Below are 19623 nucleotides of genomic sequence, written 5' to 3' on the forward strand. Positions count from 1 at the left end.
TAGGTCTAATCTGGTTTATTCCAGAATATAACCAGTGTTATACATTATATGTCCTACACTTTTATTCTCAAAGTCAGAATATCAGTGAAAGTTACCACTTGTTAAATGTATTTTTACAATCTTGCTAATATTTGCTGTGGAATGTTTGAAATGGTTGGTAAATATAAACATGGGTGCGACCAAACAGATTTCAGAGTCAAACCGCTCTTTGGTTGTAACTGTGCATTTAATCACTGGTCTAAAACACATTCCAAGATTTTCTTGACCCATCAAGATTTTGCAAAGGTATATGGGGGATACAGAAAACAAAAAGAGATAGGGAACGTCATAACAAGAGAATTATAGGGGGGACCCCCACACAGGGGAGGGGGTAATCACTCAGATAAAACCAACATTTTAACATCAGTAAAGCAAATATGTTCCAAGTTTATTAAATCTTTTCAACTGCATAAGTAACCCAGAAACTGATCAGAGTGTAATAAGGACACAATTTGGTGTGGTGTGAGTGTCGAACTGGGGGGGAAGGTGGTCAATAAGGACTTCTGGAGCGAGGGAAGAAGAGAGAGAGCCTCTAGACCAGCGTTTCTCAACTCCAGTCCTCAGGACCCACTAACAGTGCAGGATTGCCAGGTGACCAGTGAAGTAATTATACCACCAGCTACACTGTCAGTCAGTAATGAATACACCTGTGCTCCAGCAAGGAGATATGGAAAACATGTACTGCTGGGGGGTCCTGAGGACTGGAGTTGAGAAATACTGATCTAGATGCACCCAGGCCTTTCGTGATCTATTCATGTCATCTGAACCATCTCACGATAAGTGCTAATGCAGATGAGGAGGAGGGCATGTCTATGGTTTCCATATCGAAGTTCTACTGAATCTTGGAGATAATTGGGTTCATAGTAGGGGGGTAGTGGATTTCCAATTCTGAACTATCGCAGCTCTAGCTGCAATGAGCATATGTCCCAGTATTTATCGGTCATTCTTAGGGATGTATGGTAGGTATAAGTGTAGGAGGGCCAGGGCGGGGTCCTGGGCAACAGTAAGGTTCAATAACGTGGAAATGAAGGCAAAGACCTCACCCCAAAGCATCTGTATCACTGGGCAAGTCCAGAAAATATGAAAAATATCAGCTATATGGTTGCACTGCCTCCAACAATACTTCGATTGGGAAGGCCGTATTGTGTGTAGACGATCCGGGGTGAGGTATAGCCGATTCAGGAGCTTAACCTGCATTTCTCTGTGGTTTATACATTTAGACATGTGGTGGGAGGTGGTACCAAGGTCTGCCTCCCAAAGTAATTGAGCTGGCGCTTTAGAGGAGGGTGTCAAGGAGTGGAGGTATTGGTACCAAAATGTTATCCCACCTCTATTAGAGCCCTTTGTAAGTCTGTCCAAAACTGATGTGGGAAGAGAGGAGAGAGAATGAGGGGTCTTGGAGACGGAAACAACCCAATGCTGGATTTGCAGGTACTTGTATAGTTCTGAAGGAGGAATGGTGGTAGCGTTCCTGGAGTAAGGAAAAGGAGAGGAAAAGACGTTGGGCAAACAGATCCGATATGGAGTGTATTCCTTTGTTACTCCAGGACGAGAGATTTGGTTCTGGAATTAATCTGGAAAAGGCTTGAAGGGAAAGATACATGTTGGGAGTGTGAGCTTTGTGAGGAGTATAATTAGTCTGTCCCACACCTGCATGACGTCTGAGATAGATAAGAGGTTTTTGATCTCTGAGGGGCGAGCAGATTTAGGTGTCCAGAGGAGGTCAATTTAGGGGAACCTAGGGCACACAGCCCGCTCAATATCTAGACAGGACTTAGAGTCATGAGTAAGTGCCCAGTCCCGTAGGTGCGTCAATATACATGCATCTTGATATTGGGATAAGTTGGGAAGCACGAGGCCACCGCACAGCTTGAGTAGGGCCAGGTGTTTATGAGCAAGATGGGGACGTTTCTGCTTCCAGACGTAACTCCTCATTGGTGTGTGAAAGCGCGCCGACCCATCACATTTTAATCACGTTAAATATGATTTGTTATCTCAATGATAAGAAATGATTTAACATTGCTCTTTATCAAAATTCAGCCATGACAGTGGTTTAGATAAGAGCGGCAAAAAGTCTACAGTAAAGTGATTGCAATTGTAGTTCTAAATCCATTAAAAGTCTGGATTCATGAAATTCCACCCAAGACTACAAATTCCCCCTAATCCATTAGGTCCACCAATCTCTGTAATGGTTCATTGACACTCCATGCTTCTGCTGCTGCTGCTGCCTCCCTCCCTGTTTTAAACAAGCAGCAGTGTCAGTATGTGAATGGAAAGTTCATTGAAGTGGAGCATTAACAGCCTACTGACTTTATAAAGCGAGGAGCATTGCAGCAGGAGTGAGCAGAGTGTCAGTGGACACTTACAGACATTAGTGGTGACGTCGGACAACAGTTGAGTAATATTCAGTACTATTTAATTTATTGAGCAGCACAAAAGAAGTCTACCGTAAATGGCTAATTGTGATCTGACCTAAGTGTTGCATCACAATGCTAACTAGTCACGCACCTTCGAAATATTTATTTTCGCCAAAATTGCTGTAGATCTTATTTACTTTTTTTTTTTATTAAACAAATGTGAAAAAATTATTTCATTAAGGAAAGTAAAGCAAGAAAATTAGTAACTTTGAACCTTGGCAAAACCATGTTGCAATGCAAGGGGTGCAAATGAGTTTATTGTTTTGCACATCACTTAAATGCTCCCTGTTTTATCATGTAGCACACAAATACATGATAGCTTTATTTTTATACTGACATTAAAAGTTGATCTAGGACATGTCCTACCCCAACTATAAATCTGTCCTCACGTTTTAAATTTACCTCCCCCTTCAATACAACATGGTTTTGCCAAGGTGCAAAGTTACTCATTTTTTTTTTCGCTTTACTTTCCTTAATGACTCAGGCCTGTTCTGTATAATCCTCATCTATTCGCTGTGCTTTTTGCTGGACCAGGTGATTAAATTACTTTCTAAGTGCGATTTCCCATCGAAATTAATATGAACATCTTAGCTGACTGCCCAATATGTAACCGGATGACATGAAGGTTAGACATAGAACACTGTTTCTGAGGAAGCAATGAGGTTTACATTACACATGATCCGCTGCCTCCGCTCAAGTAGCTGAGCTGTGAGACAGTCTGAGAGTTGTGTATATAAATGGCCACAGCTGTGTTAGAAATGTGTTTACAAGTACCCCCCCCCCCTCACACACACACACACACACACACACACACACACACACACAAAATACTTTTCTCCGGAAGTTATAATTTGTATATAATATACAGCTGAACCTGTAAACGGAATCATTGCATCCTAGTTTGTTCTATGCAGCGATAAAGAAGTTTGTCCTGAATATAAAAACCCATTATGTGATAAGAGAAGCAAATGTTTGTGTAAAGCAACGCTGCATTAGAATGTACACTAAGGTTACTGTACTGTATAGGCCATTTATCAGGGCACGGCCAATATTCTGCTGGGCTATACTTAAAATGGACACAGACATATTTGTTCAGTTAGAGTGATATCACCACATTTGATCCTTGACCTAGAGCAGTGTTGGCTAACCTGTGACACTCCCGGTGTTGTGAAACTACAAGTCCCAGCATACTCTTCCAGCAATAAGATGCTATATATTGGCAAAGCATGCTGGGACTTGTAGTTTCGTAAACACCTGGAGTGTCACAGATTAGCCAACACTGACCTGGAGCAATAACTAATCTGATCAAAATTTGTTGTGTCATTATTAGGCCTGTTTGAAAGTGCAGTTATAGAATTACCACTGTCGGTCTTTGTATGGGGTCGCCCATCTTTCAACTGCAGTGACATTGCCCCTTGTGGTCTGTAAATGCCGTCAGTTTGCCCCAAGTGCCAAAAAAAAAACCCCTCATCTCTAGCCAGCTTCTCACTTGTGTAGCCGAATCAGAAAGTAATTCTGTCACTTGACTCGGTGCTTGTGCAGAAAATCAAATCTAAACCATTTGTCGTAATCCAAAATTACAAATGACCGACTTATCTATTTGAGAACAATTGTATTGCTTTGTATGTGACCATATGGAAAAATCAGAATGAAACAATCTGTCTTCTCCCTACACTCCAAATCTGTACTATACTGTGTTCCATATGTGTCATTTAATGGTAGTTGAAAAAATTAGATTCCATTAATCAAAGTGTTGCATGTGTTTGTGGCTTTAGTCAGCTGGTTGTTTAATAGTGTTGTAGTCCTGGACTGACCAGAAGGGGTCGTAGGCTGGATAGTCTCGGGCCCCCAGCTTCACAGAGTGCTCTAGTTTGAATTTGTTTTTTTTTAGTTTTCGGAGAGAGACCAATTACTAGGAGGTTTTCATTAAACTGAATATGCACATTTTATGTTAGGAGGAACGTAGTGTTGTAACAGATTGCTCCTATGAAAAAGGCTGGCAGCATAGGTAATATCTATGCAGAGCTATAGGTAGTTGTGACACTGCAGGACACTCACTAGGTGTCTCTGAGATGCACTCTGGTGCTGTTATGTGTGTTGTTTGTATCTATACCTGTAGATCCCCAGGGGCGGACCTAGACTTTTTTTTTGAGCAGTGATGTAGCATTGTCACGCCCCTCCTTTACTCTGATTGGTTGGCCCCTCACCCTCATTCCCTTTTGTTCTGACCTCTCGAGCGCAACTTATAGGTATTAAGAGTGCTGTTGGGAGGACGATTGATCGACCCCCCCTCCCCCCCCCTCCTCCTCTAGATCCGTCAGTGGCATACTTGCCTACTCTCCTGGAACCACTGTGAGACCCCCGAATTTCGAGTTATCCTCCCAGACTCCAGGGAGATCTCTGATCTCTTCTTTTTTTTTTTTAACAAGTAGGACGGGGACTTGATGACGCAATTGCTCCCAGTTCCTCTGCGTATGTGTACAGCAGCTAGACAGGTCATGTATGCTCATATCCCCTCCGACTGGCCCAACGAGGCAGTAAGTCAACTCTGGGTCAGTATCGCTCAGCTGCCTCGGCAAGATTGTAATAATAAATTGCATCTATAGGCGTTTTTCAGAACAATACAATGATGATGATAATAATAATTCGGAAACCTTTAATTGTATGGATATCCCATTTCAATTCTACAAAATGGCCTAGAGATGCTCAGGGTTTCCATAATGAAAAGCTGTATTTATTTTGTTCTTTAGCAAGTTTGCAATGTTGTAAATGTTGGACTTTACTGAGTTCACGCACCAGGTAGGAGTAGGCACCAGATCTTCTAATAATGATTTGCGATCTGCTCTACTAGTACACTGGCCGTTTGTTTAGGCAGGGTATCATCATCATCATCATTTATTTATATAGCGCCACTAATTCCGCAGCGCTGTACAGAGAACTCGCTCACATCAGTCCCTGCCCCATTGGAGCTTACAGTCTAAATTCCCTAATATAGGCACACATTGACACAGACAGACAAACAGAGAGATAGACAGAGACTAGGGTCAATTTTTGATAGCAGCCAATTAACCTAGCAGTATGTTTTTGGAGTGTGGGAGGAAACCGGAGCACCCAGAGGAAACCCACGCAAACACAGGGAGAACATACACACTCCACACAGATAAGGCCATGGTCGGGTATAGACGGTATAGAGGGCATTTCGTACACCAGTGATGGGCAACACGGGATCACCAGCTCCTTCCTGCTTTATTGTCAGATTAGCTTGTTATAGCTTGTAACACTTGTTTAAAATGCCTTTTTTTTATTAAATGTATTGTTTTACCTTTACTGAGGTTGAGGGTATTTAGCGGCACGTTGGAAGGCTAGAGGGCCACCCATGCATCCCCTAAAGCGCATCAGGTTTGCCGTACAGGAACAGAAAAGCGCATTTTAGCTTGTCTATGGAGCTTCTTTACAGTAAGGGCAGTCAAGATATGGAATTCACTGCCAGGGAAGGTTGTGATGGCAGATTCAATAGATATGTTTAAGAAAGGGTTAGACAAATTTCTTGCGGAAAAGTGTATCCAAGGATACGACCATTAATTAAAATGAAGGATAGTAGTGGATATAGGGTAAAAATTGGACTGCAATATTGGGTCTGGGGGGGATTTTCACAATTGAAACAGATTGGCGGTTGCTTACTCTGGATCAATTTCAAATATAAGTGAGGGATCGCAGGAGATCCAAAATAGGTTGAACTTGATGGACTGGTGTCTTTTTTTTCAACCTCATCAACTATGTTACTATCTCTGCCCAGACAATATAGTTGGGTAAAGATTTAACTGTAATTCTACCCACAAGCAGGGGCAAACGCAGAATTTGTAGAGGGGGGTTTCCACACCACGCCACCAGTGGGCGTGACCAGCATGCATGGGGGCGTGGCTATAATATTAGACAGTGCTTGGCTGCTCTGCAACTCTTCCTATCCCCATAATATACATGGGCAATGCTGCATGCACTACTGTTATGTGCACGCGACTCTCCCTTTTCAAGCAGAGCCATGTGAAGCGGGGGCAGGGTCCAGCCACCTCAATTATACAGTGTCTCAGGCTTGGAGGGGGGTTTACAGGCACTAGGAAAACCCCCTCGGTTTTCCTATGACAAGGTCTGTAAACCAAGAGAATGACAGCAGATTGGTGTGCACAATGATACAATAACACAGAGGGTAAATTGAATCACAGATAGTCATTGAGAATGTTTGTATTTATGTGTGAAGACCTGAGAAACTGCAGAGAGGTGTTTACTTAAACATCTCTACGTCCTTCTGCTTGTCTGAGCTTCACACAGAACTCGAGGGGGACAGACGGATCACATTGCAAGGGCTGCTGTCAGGCTGTGCATTATCTGGCAGAGACCGTGAGGCGATGGTGAGACTGAGAAGTGACATTACAGGCAGCAAGAGAAGTAGAGACAGGAAATAGGGGTCTTGGAGTAATGAGTTCCAGTCACCCAGCACTGAAACAGAAAGCCGGACGAGGCATCCTTGGAAAATAGTTTCCTCCTGACCACTTGGCAATATTTAGCCAGTTGTTTTAGCATTAGAAAAGGTCTTCGGTGCTGGAGGTAAAGATTAACAAGGCAGCTCTTCCGTGTTTATACAACGGGTCGCATGATATTTGTTAGAACTTAATGCACGGTATTAAGGAGATTGAATCATGCGACAGGCAGCGTAAAGTTAATTGTTTCTAGAATCACTCCAGAGTCAGCCTGCGGGGCACAACGAATAGACTTTTTCTATATATATTCATGTTCCAAGTTGGAAAAAAAAACAAACAGGCACCCATACGACTCTCGGCATCCCAGAACAAAAGCCATGTATTCAGCCAAAAGAATAACTAGCTTTCACAACGGAATTTGATTTTGCGAAATGGACACAAAGAATGGATGTTGAAATCGATATTTACAAACATTTCACGTGGCTTAAGAGGGTAAGTGAATTCTGCATGCATCTGTGGTCCGTTAAGATTTTCTTAATGCTTTAGACATTGTTCTGAGACTTAAATTCATGAGACTTTAATTTAGAAGCCATGCGTCAGACGTGCAACAATCTGCTTTGTTTCCTGTAAGTTAGTTATCTCGGCTAATTGGTAAGCAAAGTAAAGCACATTATATACATGTGACTTTTAACAATGTTGATGTCATGGCCAGGTTTTCATATTATGCTCTACTGGGACACAAATGGTTAATTTGTGGGCTTCTGAGCAGAGAAAAGGAACAGTGTGGCATTGTGTTGTCTTTTAAAGTTTCACTGCTTGTCCAACCTGTTTTCTATTCATTCAGTATTTAGCAGAGGAGGTTTCTTTACTATGGCTAAATGTTATCTTTAGTGTTGGATGTCTTTGAATAATGGGTAAACCAGTGTTTGTTGTTGTTTGTACTTTTAGAGTGTAACTTGCAGCTCTGGTGCACAATTGTCTTGTATAATAGGTTAGAGGATACCGCTGCTGTATACAGGGTATAACACATTATTTTATACTCGCTACAATATGCACAATTGTATTGCTTATAAATGTTTTCTGATATACCTGCGATTTAGCTACATTGGTGTATTTTTTACCAGATATACCATCAGTTCAGTAGAAGGCTGACACGTTACCCCCTGCAGGACAATGCCAGCCACAGTAGCTGTAAGGACAGTCACAGGGGGTGGCAGTGCCTCTTCTGTCATCCACTCCAGCATGGAGACCCCACCTATGATACACTTACCACCAACAGCGAGCTTCATACAGTACAAGTTAAACAGGGATGCTCGGATGCATCTGCAAGTGTCTTTTAAAGGTGCATTTGATTAGTTGCCACAGCAACATTTTGCTATCATTCTTCATCTTCTGTCGGTCCATGGGTGACCTATTTCTAAGTGGGTGGACATAGAGGAACCTGTAGCAAAGCAGATCATCAGAATGCTCACAGCAGCACCTAGTATTTCAGGAGACAGGTGTGCTGATCTTGAGGGAGGCAGTGACCTGCTCGTTAATGTGATTATGCTAGTGAGGACAGGGCAGTGTCTTGATGTGAGGAGGGGAATGGAAGCCACAGCCTGAGAGTTAGATTGTGAAAGGAACAGGGTCTTCCAAGTGCATACCTCCCAGGGAGATATTGACAAGGGAAGGTGTGATTGTGAGACAGACATGAGGGGATCTATAAATGACTAGGAGATAATAACTTTAGAAAAGACAGACTGGTGTCTGTGTGTGTTGTGGGCATTATTTATGGTGGGGTGATGGTAGAGGCACCCAGGTTTTCCACCAAGACCTTGGGGCATTTGGGGGCCTGTTTATCAGTGGGCCACAAGGGTTAACACAGATTTCATAAAACTTTCTTGGGTACTGATGAAATTAAAGCTTTTAAATAGTTGCATTGCCTGAGAAGTTTTGTCTTAGTCTTAATCACGGTTGTGCATTCCATTATGGAACACTGAGGTGATGTGACACAGGTGATTGGTTGTGCATTCCATTATGGAACACTGAGGTGATGTGACACAGGTGATTGGTTGTGCATTCCATTATGGAACACTGAGGTGATGTGACACAGGTGATTGGTTGTGCATTCCATTATGGAACACTGAGGTGATGTGACACAGGTGATTGGTTGTGCATTCCATTATGGAACACTGAGGTGATGTGACACAGGTGATTGGTTGTGCATTCCATTATGGAACACTGAGGTGATGTGACACAGGTGATTGGTTGTGCATTCCATTATGGAACACTGAGGTGATGTGACACAGGTGGACAGATCGCATTAACATCAAAACACAGTTCTTGGAAACCATTTAAGAGCAGCTGTTGGATTCAGAAGCAAGCCCAGGGATGCAGGACTCTGTACAGTATAATCAGGGCCATCTTTTCCATTGGGCACGATGGACAGGTGCCCGGGGGCCCCACAGGCAAGGGAGCCCCATAGGCATGGCTTTTAATGAGAATAAATAATCCTGCAAAAGAAAAAACCTGCAAAAAAAACCTTCAAGGGTCACTGAGCAAGTACATCTATCTCTATCTCTATATATCTATATCTATATCTGTATACATCTATATCTAGGGGCCCTGGTGCACTGCTTTGCCCGAGGGCCCATAATGTTGTTAAGATGGCCCTGAGTATAATGAGTGGGTCTTGCCCATTTCTGGCTGAAATGTGAGCATCGGATTAAAACCTAAGAAGTATATTTATCAACGGGCATTATTTTGCTGTTGATGGCGCTGCCTTGCATGAGGAATCCTATTTAACAAGGATCATGGCGGTTAACCCTTACTGCTCCAAAACAGTTTTGGTGAGCGGCTGCGGTGATAACAGATTTTCTATCGCCACAATAAATGGTGCTAGAAAATAATCTTTATTGCTACCTATTATATAAATAGGCCTCTAAATTACCTAAACCAATAAAAAAGGGTGTACCTGTGTATTTAGTAAACAACCAAAATTTGTAATGGAGTTGCAAAATGATAGCCGAGTTCTTGAGGCTAATACTCTGTTGATTACTGTAGCTTATAGTTGTAGACCTGTCAGTGGGAAATAATAGGCAGGTGTCTGCAAGAAATGGCCAAATGCGCACAGACTGGAAGAGAACATTGTCTGGAATCGGTGGAGGCCATCATGAAGAAAATCGGCCGAGGCGCAGATTTTCGCCAAAGCACAAAGGTTTACGGAAAAATAAGGCAGCGTTTGCATAGGAGCAAAATTTTGCACAATCCAAGGGAGGCGTTTAGGAAGCTATGTCTCTGTCTGTGTGTGTGTTAGGAAATTTAGACTGTAAGCTCCAATGGGGCAGGGACTGATGCAAATGAGTTCTCTGTACAGCGCTGCGGAATCAGTGGCGCTATATAAATAAATGATGATACCTGGCTACGTTTGCAAAATGGCAAATCAGTGCAAAAACTTAGATTTAGAGTGAGATTATTGAAATGAGTAAAGGGGGAAAGAGCATATTTTTAGGGGAGTTCTTGCTGTGCGGACGCATTGTCTTTCCATAAAGTAGTTGAATTTAGAACCAACAATTAGCACCGTTTGTTCAGTGCATAATGAAGAGGCTGCCCATACCGACTTGAATAAAATAAACATACTCCCTCCTCCCCCCCTCCCCCCCCCCCTACCAGAACATTTCTGGTCTTCTAGTTTTATCCATTGTTGTTCAACATCAACTGTTTTTTTAGCCTACCCAAAATAAATAGCGAGCAGGCAGCGTTGTATCGAGCAGATGTTGATTGAGTATCGGCGCTGAAGGCCTCTATGACTGTATAGATCATGAGACTTCTAGGGTGTAGAGGTATCCAGGCTCTGAATCCATAAATAATAAAACAAAATATATATCACCAGGCACTATATTTGCAATCTCATATTAGAATACATATGTCATAACAAGACATATATTGATTACATAAATCTACTATAAATACATGTATATCTACCAATATTGATCTATATGTATTTATTACTGAGATATATATAAATATATATATATATATATATATATCTATATCGAATAGAACTATATGAAGATACAGAGAGCTATCCTTTCAATTGTTATATTGATAATTTACAGGTTTGTATATCATCTACGCACGTCTTATTATGACATATGTATTCTAATATGAGATTCCAAACATTACTGCTCAGACAACCCGTGGATCGCCAACTGTTGTAGAACTTGTGCCTCAGCCGTGCCCTCGCAGGCCGTGCCCCGTGCCTCAGCTGTGCCCTCGCAGGCCCTGCCTCAGCCGTGCCCTCGCAGGCCGTGCCCCGTGCCTCAGCCGAACAGTAAAGTATTAGCCTACATCTCCACTCCCATTACAGACAGCTGCAAGTCCAACCAAACGTGCCCTAATGGAATCTGATGCCGCTAAGCCTGCAGTCAATTGAGCTGCTGTGACATCACTGCCCCTAGGCATAGATCCACCAATCCACATAGTGCATGAATGTAGCACAAGTCGGTCTCTCTTGCTCTGTTACAGAAGCACGTCCCTCCTAACATAGCTACCGGCTACAGTGTGGAAATGAGCATGTTGGATATAATAAATCCATTATTTATGTCTGTTATTCACCTACTTAACACGCAATCTTTGATATATCCTGATGTCAAATATTAGCTGCTCTTAAACTTTAATAATCTTAATCTGCATGTACAACTCTGCATAATATAACATTCTATATAAAATTAAGTTTAAATAGCTGCTGATAAACAAGAGGTTTGCTAATACCTTATACACTCAGACACTTCACACAGATATGGCATGTTCAGTGTCATTTGCATGACTCGTGTCACTTCCAATGTTACATTTACCTAGCCCAGAGGCCTCTGTCTGTTTCACACCAGTCTCTCCCTGTAACAATGCGACATTCACAGTATACAGAGCTTACATTCTCTCCCCATATAAGGTAGGACTATCTTCAAACAGGGTGAGCTTAAAAGGAAGAGGGAATGCTTTGATTATAAGCATATGCTCTTTGTTCTCCAAGTTATATTTAGATACCCAATACTTTTTGCCAGCTACGTCAAAAATGCATAAAAGATGCAAGTAAAAAGAAAAAAGTAAAATATTGCACATGAAGGATTTTGGAAAGTAAACAATTATGCGTAGTCGGCTATTGTATTGTGTTTTTATGTTGTGGCATCTGTTCCGCCATGACTTCTGAAACTTAAATTCTGTACTGCGTAAGATTGGCATGTAATCGTCTCAATGATTCTTTGGTCTCCTCTGTGCAGAAGCAGTACTAGCTGTGGCTTTTTGTTTCAGATGTGGATGTAAATGGAAAGCACACTATGAGTAGCAAGGGCAAGGACTTTTCCAAAATGACAAAATGTGCAGCGTGACGTCTCCACCGCACTTGACACAATAACTCGCCATAGGGGAGTATTCTACAGATGGCAATTATGTGCAGTTGATTGCAAGGAGCGTGTTGTACTAACCCTGCACATTTAATATATAGCATACTTGCCAACTCTCCCGGAATGGCGGATCGGTCTTACGGACTCCCGGGAGAGCAGGCAAGTCCCCCGAATCCCGCAACTGCCTTCCCATAAGGACGCGACAAAACGGCATTTCCGTTGCGGGGCCAAAATGCTAAGTTTCTCTGCCCCCTCCCGCCCTCCAGTCATGCCCCTCTGCAGCACAGAACTAGTAGGCAACTATGAGATATAGATATATATATATATATATATATATATATATATATATATATATATATATATATATATATATATATATATATAATATATAGCGCAAGTGATGCACGGTGGGGTTAGAGGTAAACTGCACGATCAAGATGACACCGACGGTCCATTGTGCCATTTTATCTAAATAAAATACACTGCTCCTCTACCTTTCATAGATCAATGTTACCCCAAATACTGGACCTGCTAAAGACTTCTGTATCCCTGAATATATCGTTGGATTTACAGGCTGAAATTGAAAATTACGATTAGTCTGTTGACCACTGTTTTGTTTTTTTTTCGTTCGAAATAATCTCCATTTCATCCAACATTTTTAGAACATTAATATTTACTAAATATCTTCCCTGTGCTCTTAGCTGATATATTAATTTTGTTGCCCAACAAATACTAAACTCTGTCCACAATAATTAATTTGTGAGTTGAGATCCACCCGCGATTCATTCAGGATCTTCACTTTTCTTTTTTTGTTCCAAATTCCTAAAAAAAAAACATGAAAAAATTGTGTTATTAAATGTTATAAACTGTTCTATATATTAATTTTTTCTTCTTCAGCACCATAATTACCAACAATCTGCTGATCCGCCCACTGGGAAAAAAACGGTCAAAAGTGCTTTCGTTACAAGCGTACAAGAACATAGTAGTGACATTTACGCCGCATACATAAAAATGTTGCAGCCTTTAGACAGATAAGTGTTCTGGATATGGCAGTAGGAGGGTATCGCTTCTAGGGTCTCCAGTCAGTGGTTGCCCATAAGATGGATTTACAACATTGTGTGCGCCAACACCTGTTTAAGACTCGTGCTGCATTTATCTGTGAATATGTGTCAGTTCGAGATCATTTTAATAAGACATTTATTGGTGTCATATTCTACATCTCTGAACACGTTTATAATTATCCCGTGTTATGTGTGGGGGAAAGGAAGGCACAGGAGTGGGGCCTATTGTGTGATATAGACCTGTACTTTCAGCTTCATTGTTACTTTTTGTCATTTATGGATTAGTGTCAAGACATTTACAACAAGTTTTCAGCAGTTAATCTCCTGCAGTAAGAAGTGCTATATTCACAACATGGGTACGTTTATTGCTCTGTATATGACTTGCTAGTAACTTAAAGGTGCATGTGATTTTTAACCCTCACCAAAATTTAGGTATATATCTATAGTTGAGATCAGCTCCCAGATTAGGATGAGACTTCTGGCCTGAGTCATTAAGGAGAGCAAAGCAATGAAAAGAAGTAACTTTGCACCTGGGAAAAGACATGTTGCATTGGAGGGGGAGGTAAATTTTAAAATGTGGAGACAGATTTATAGTTGGGGTAGGGCATGTCCTAGATCAACTGTAAATTACACTGTAAAAATAAAGCTATCAAGTATTTGTGCGCTACATGAAAACGCAGCCAGTACTTAACTTATGTGCAAGATAATAAACTAATTTTCACCCCTTGCATTCTAACATGGTTTGTCCCGGAGAAGGTTTACACCTTTTTTTTTTGCCTTACTTTCCTTAATGCCTCAGGTCCCTCCAATTCAACTTCCAGAAGGGCACTTTCCTGCCTAAGCAGGAATGTGCAGTGACCACGCAAATCTCATATTCAAGCCCCTCCCATCATCATCATCATCATTTATTTATATAGCGCCACTAATTCCGCAGCGCTGTACAGAGAACCCATTCACATCAGTCCCTGCCCTACTAAGGCTTACAGTCTAAATTCCCTAATATAGACACACACTCACACACAGACAGACAGACAGTGAGACAGAGACTAGTGTCAATTTTAATAGCAGCCAATTAACCTACCTGTATGTTTTTGGAGTGTGGGAGAAAACCGGAGCACCCGGAGGAAACCCACGCAAGCACAGGGAGAACATACAAATTCCACACAGATAAGGCCGTGGTCGGAAAACGAACTCATGACCCCAGTGCTGTGAGGCAGAAGTGCTAACCACTAGGCCACTGTGCTGCCCCATGTCGGCGAACACTGAAGTAGGTGGGGCAATGATGTAAATAGCGTCACCGTACACATGGCTCCGCCCACTTGATGACACAGATGGCGTCATGGTGTTTCATGACCATATGAACCCTTACAAAAGTGCCATAGTAATTCTTATGGAAAGGTAGTACGTAATAATTTGATGGAATTGCCAATAATTTTTAATAGAGGTACATTTATTGCTTGTAAGACGCATGTTTTTCTAACCTATTTCTTTCCTGAAGAAATATTGGGTAAGACTAAACTGTAGTTTTTGTTTCTGAGTAATGTAACAGACTTTTTCTGTTCTAAAAACCTATGAGACTGCCTGCTACACATATACATACATTGTATTGCCTCTTTGTGAAGATAGCAGTATTGATTTGAGTACGTGCGCTATCTTTCCCTCCAGCCACAAACGGGTATAGTGGACCTATGGATTTACAGCACGAAACTCTTGTTACCTAAACTGTCTATAAATATATTCCACCAGCAGTAACCGGTGCATTTTATGTCACTCATTATTGTTCAGCCTGTTCTGTGTTTGCAGATAACATTCTTGGTTTAATAGACAATGGTTGCATTTCTGGGCAAGCTGGTCACCTGTCATCATGTATACATATTTACTGACATTATCTCCTTTACTCAGTCCCCCTTACCTTCAGAAAACATGTGGGGCCTGAGTCATTAAGGAAAGTAAGGCAAAAAAACAAAGGTGTAAATCTTCTGGAAAAACCATGTTACAATGCAAGGGGTGCAAATTAGTTTATTATTTTGCACATAAGTTAAATACTGGCTGTTTTTTCATCTAGCAGGCAAATACTTGATAGCTTTGTTTTTACACTGAAATTTAAAGTTGATCTAGGACATGTCCTACCCTAACTATAAATATGTCCCCACATTTTACATTTATCTCCCCCTCCAATGCAAGATGGTTTTGCCCAGGTGCAAAGGTACTCCTTTTTCATGCTTTGCTCTCCTTAATGACTCCGGCCCGTTGCGTTAAACCAAAGATATGCTCAGCTTAGTATTGCTAGGAAGAAGCATTATTTTGTTGTTACATTATATTATTATTATTATATTTAGTCTTACATTACATTATATTTATTATAGGTTAGGCTCACCGTACAATTTGAAGTCCTGCTTCTCGGCCTTACCACCGAGCAACGCGTAGGTGGACAAGTGGTATGATGTCCAGTTGTTCGGCATTCAGGCCAAGTGGACGGATCACACCCTGACCACATCAAGGCCTAGAAGTGTGATCGGGTAACACACCCAACCAGTACCATGGGCATGCCCAATAATGATCACACCATTATCGGTATCACACGCTTTTTGGGGCTGATATTGGCTTAACTTGAAATATTGAATTGTATTGCTCAGTCCACCTTTAGCCCTCGCTGGTGCATTGGCATTTGGGAGGGGACTCTTCTTGGATACTAGGCCATAGTGTGAAGGCCACAAGTTTTGTAGGGCAATAAAAATTCCCTTCTATTAACATGTTCCATGTTTTGTTTTTTTTTCTTATATTTTTTGAAGTTCCCACTAGCAGTTTGTATGTAACGCTGTGTTCTTTTTCTAATTGCTTTTTTTTATTTATTTTATAATTATTTGTACTTGTGTTGAGGGGAGTATTAGCGGGTGTTTGGGCACACATGTCTACCACCATAGGAGCCAACTTTTTAAAATGATTACAGATGCTGAAGTTACCCACCTACCCATTATGAGTGCACAGCCATCATGCATAGACATGATTAGTGACTGCACTAATATTGGGGGTGCTCAAGCAAAAATTCATGCTAAGTGGAGCACATTAAATTTACTTCATACCTATGGGACATGGTTGAGATCAGGGTCATGGGTAACAATACACCAAGGGCCTGAGTCATTAAGGCAAAAAAGGAGTAAATGTTCTCTGGGACAAACCATGTTACAATTCAAAGGGTGCAAATGAGTTTATTATTTTGCACATAAGTTAAATACTGGCAGTTTTTTCATCTAGCACACAAATACTTGCTAGCTTTATAATTACACTGAAATTTAAAGTTGATCTAGGACATGTCCTACCCCAACTATAAATATGTCCCCACATTTTAAATTTACCTCCCCCTCCAATGCAACATGGTTTTGCCCACGTGCAAATATTACTCCCTTTTTATGCTTTGCTCTCCTTAATGACTCAGGCCCCAAAAGTACAGTACACAGTGAAAAAGTAGATATTGCATTTAGCACGACAGAAAAACATCATACTAAATAGGGCCTTATTTAATAATATGGCATGATATGTACAAATGTGTTTTAATCATAGCAACCAATCAAATTCTAGCTGTCATTTTTCTAGAGCACGTTAGAAAATTAAAGTTCTATTCACTTATTATTTTGGTTTAAATCACATCAATTAACTCTGCACCATTTTTAAATATAAACCCTTGCACACACCTGCGTATATAGAACACTGAGTATCAAGCGCTTTTGTCCAATCTATTATATAGCCCCATGCCCAGCATCTGATTTGTCCTATATCCTCCTTTCCTGTATCCTACTCGCCGCATTCCTAGTGCCGCTGCTGAACCTCCTACAGTTATGTGGCTCAATTACCCAGAAGCCCATGCAGCTATCCTGTACTAGGATCCCTTTAATGCTTCGTCCTATAAAATTGTATTTAATACATTTTCAGTGGCCCTGCCTTATGGGAGGAAAGATTGCCTTTCACCTGCCACAAAGAAAGATATCCTTAAAAATCATATATAGTGTATGTCTGTAGTTAGGCATCTTGCACACACTTATTCAGTAACCAATTAAAACAAGCGGAGATGCATTATGTAGTAGAGATTGGTCAGCAGGCTAAAAATGTCTGTATCTGAACACTGCATCGTACTGATTGATGGCCTGCTGATTTCTGAAATGCCAACGGAACCCCAGGCTTCAATGGTTGACCTCAATAATATCAAAATAAATCAACTACTGCTGAGTCTGAAGACACCACTTCATAACTGCTGGCAGGCGAGAAAATCTAAACACGTTGGGTTTGCAGCCAACAATTTAATAGATGACAGTCTTGTAGTGCAGACATGCAAGAAATGCGGCAGAAGTGCAATGTGGAATACCAGCCCACCCCATCCCGGACCCCACATATCTGCTCCTCGTAAGCAATGCTCAGAGTATTTCTAACATTTGGGGCAGTCATTATTCTGTAACGTGTATCATGGGAAAACCTCTCAGCACTCGCAAACAGAAGAACCAACTCTCGGATATCTTCCAGCAATGTGAATATTAGTCAGGCATATTTTTTTTTTTTTAATTGTTTCCAAAAATAGATTTTTCTTCCATGATATTGTACATTTTATTTGTGTTTGAGGTTTTCCAAGACGTCTGAACTGCCAGGATCATTTTCCACTTAGTAAATTGTTTTGTCTTTGCTTGACTCTGAGGTCAGCAGCCCTTGGCTGTTTTTACGAATACACGGTATATAAACTTTGTTATTTACTTATTAGGCAACAGCTGTATGGATATTCTAATGTGGGTAGACATTTTTAGAATATATACATGAAAAAGAGTTTTTATAGTCTCTTATGGGGTCTATTTGTCAAGTAACCCAAAAATCCGGAGACTGGCTATCACAAGTCTTCTCTTAATTTATCAATTAGTTTTCCAGCATTAACCTACTTTTCGTTGGTTACTGTGATCTGAGTAATTTACCTACCAAACTGTTATCAGCATCTCATGATGGCGTTATCTTACCTTGTCTATGGGGCTCAGCAGAGCTGTAACTTTGAATGTTAGCGCCTGGGGTGAAAAGGACACTGGCGCCCCCCCTGTCGCCCTAAATTTTAACCAAATTAACCTAAAATATTAATTACCTGCGCGCCCCTCCCCCCTTCAGTGTTGCGCTCTGGGCGGGGGCCCCTTCGCACAGCCCTGGTTACGGCCCTGGGGTTCAGTGAAAGGCTTTAGTTAATCCCCCCCCCCATCAGTTGCATGCACGGATATATAAATGTCTATAGATTTCCTCTATTCACGTGTAGCATTAGGCTGCCGGTGAAGAGGATAAAGCCTTGGTGGAGGAGGTGGGCCTTCGCTAGAGCTCCCACAGCAGCCCTGGCATGGTAAATAGTGGTACTTCATTATACATCACTGTGATTTACAGCAATTAAATAATGATGATTACCCTAGCCTGATTAATAGACCCCATGGTGTTCTAATTTTTGTATGATGGTAGATGCCCAAAGCAGCACGTTGGTTGCGGTGCAGTGCAGTACATTTGGTTCTGATGCAGTGTGTTTGTTGTAGTGCAGTACATTGGTTCCAATGTAGTGTGCTTGTTGCGGTGCAGTACGTTGGTTGCGGTGCAGTACAGATGGGGATACGCGCTGAGCTGAATCGGCCAGTGTAAGATCTGGGTTCAAACGTCCATCCAATAATCTCGTTGCTATGTCAATCATCAAAATAAATATTGTTACATATACTGTATACAAGAGGTGTCCGAGGTCAAATCCTGACATAACCTGCTGGTAGGCCTTGAGGACACCTCTGCTGTATGCTATAGAATCAACAATAGTGACATGGGGCCATCTTTCCTTCGTCCAATGAGCAGTATTACCTTCAAGTACCCTAAGATAGTGATGGGCAACAGACAGCCTCCAGCTCCTTCCTACTGTATTGTCAGATGTTTGTTATAGCTTGTAACACTTGTGTATGTAAAATGCTGCTGATATGTTATTACAGATAGGTTTCTCGTTATTTACATAAATGTACTGTTTTACCTTATTACTGGGGTTGAGGGTAATGTGCGGCCCCTTTTGAAGGTTTGGGGGCCACCCGTGCGTCCCATTAAGTGTATCAGGTCGCCCATCACTGTCCTAAGACCGTATAACTGATACATCCTTGTAGCTCTGTGTACCACACATAGAGGCTACTCTGGCCCATAGGTTGAACCCTTGTCATGGGCTCTGCGACCTTATGATGGGGATCTAATAAATAACAAGTAATCATAT

The 19623-nt window shown here is 41.5% G+C and overlaps 1 protein-coding gene across 6 annotated transcripts in view; it reads left to right on the plus strand.

The window, feature by feature from the left end:
• PPFIBP2 (PPFIB scaffold protein 2) overlaps positions 1–19623 on the plus strand; it is a 171392-nt gene that overhangs the window by 70670 nt on the left and 81099 nt on the right. The window contains exon 1 of one of the 6 annotated variants that reach the window (XM_075188069.1): positions 7270–7423. The exons of the other annotated variants lie outside the window; for them this stretch is intronic. Coding sequence (XP_075044170.1) covers positions 7376–7423 — 48 coding nt within the window. The 5' untranslated portion in view covers positions 7270–7375. Of the gene's footprint in view, positions 1–7269; positions 7424–19623 lie in introns of those variants that run through there. 6 annotated transcript variants of the gene reach the window in all.

This window comes from Mixophyes fleayi, chromosome 10 (genome assembly GCF_038048845.1).
Source record: "Mixophyes fleayi isolate aMixFle1 chromosome 10, aMixFle1.hap1, whole genome shotgun sequence".
NCBI classification, from domain to species: Eukaryota; Metazoa; Chordata; class Amphibia; order Anura; family Limnodynastidae; genus Mixophyes; species Mixophyes fleayi.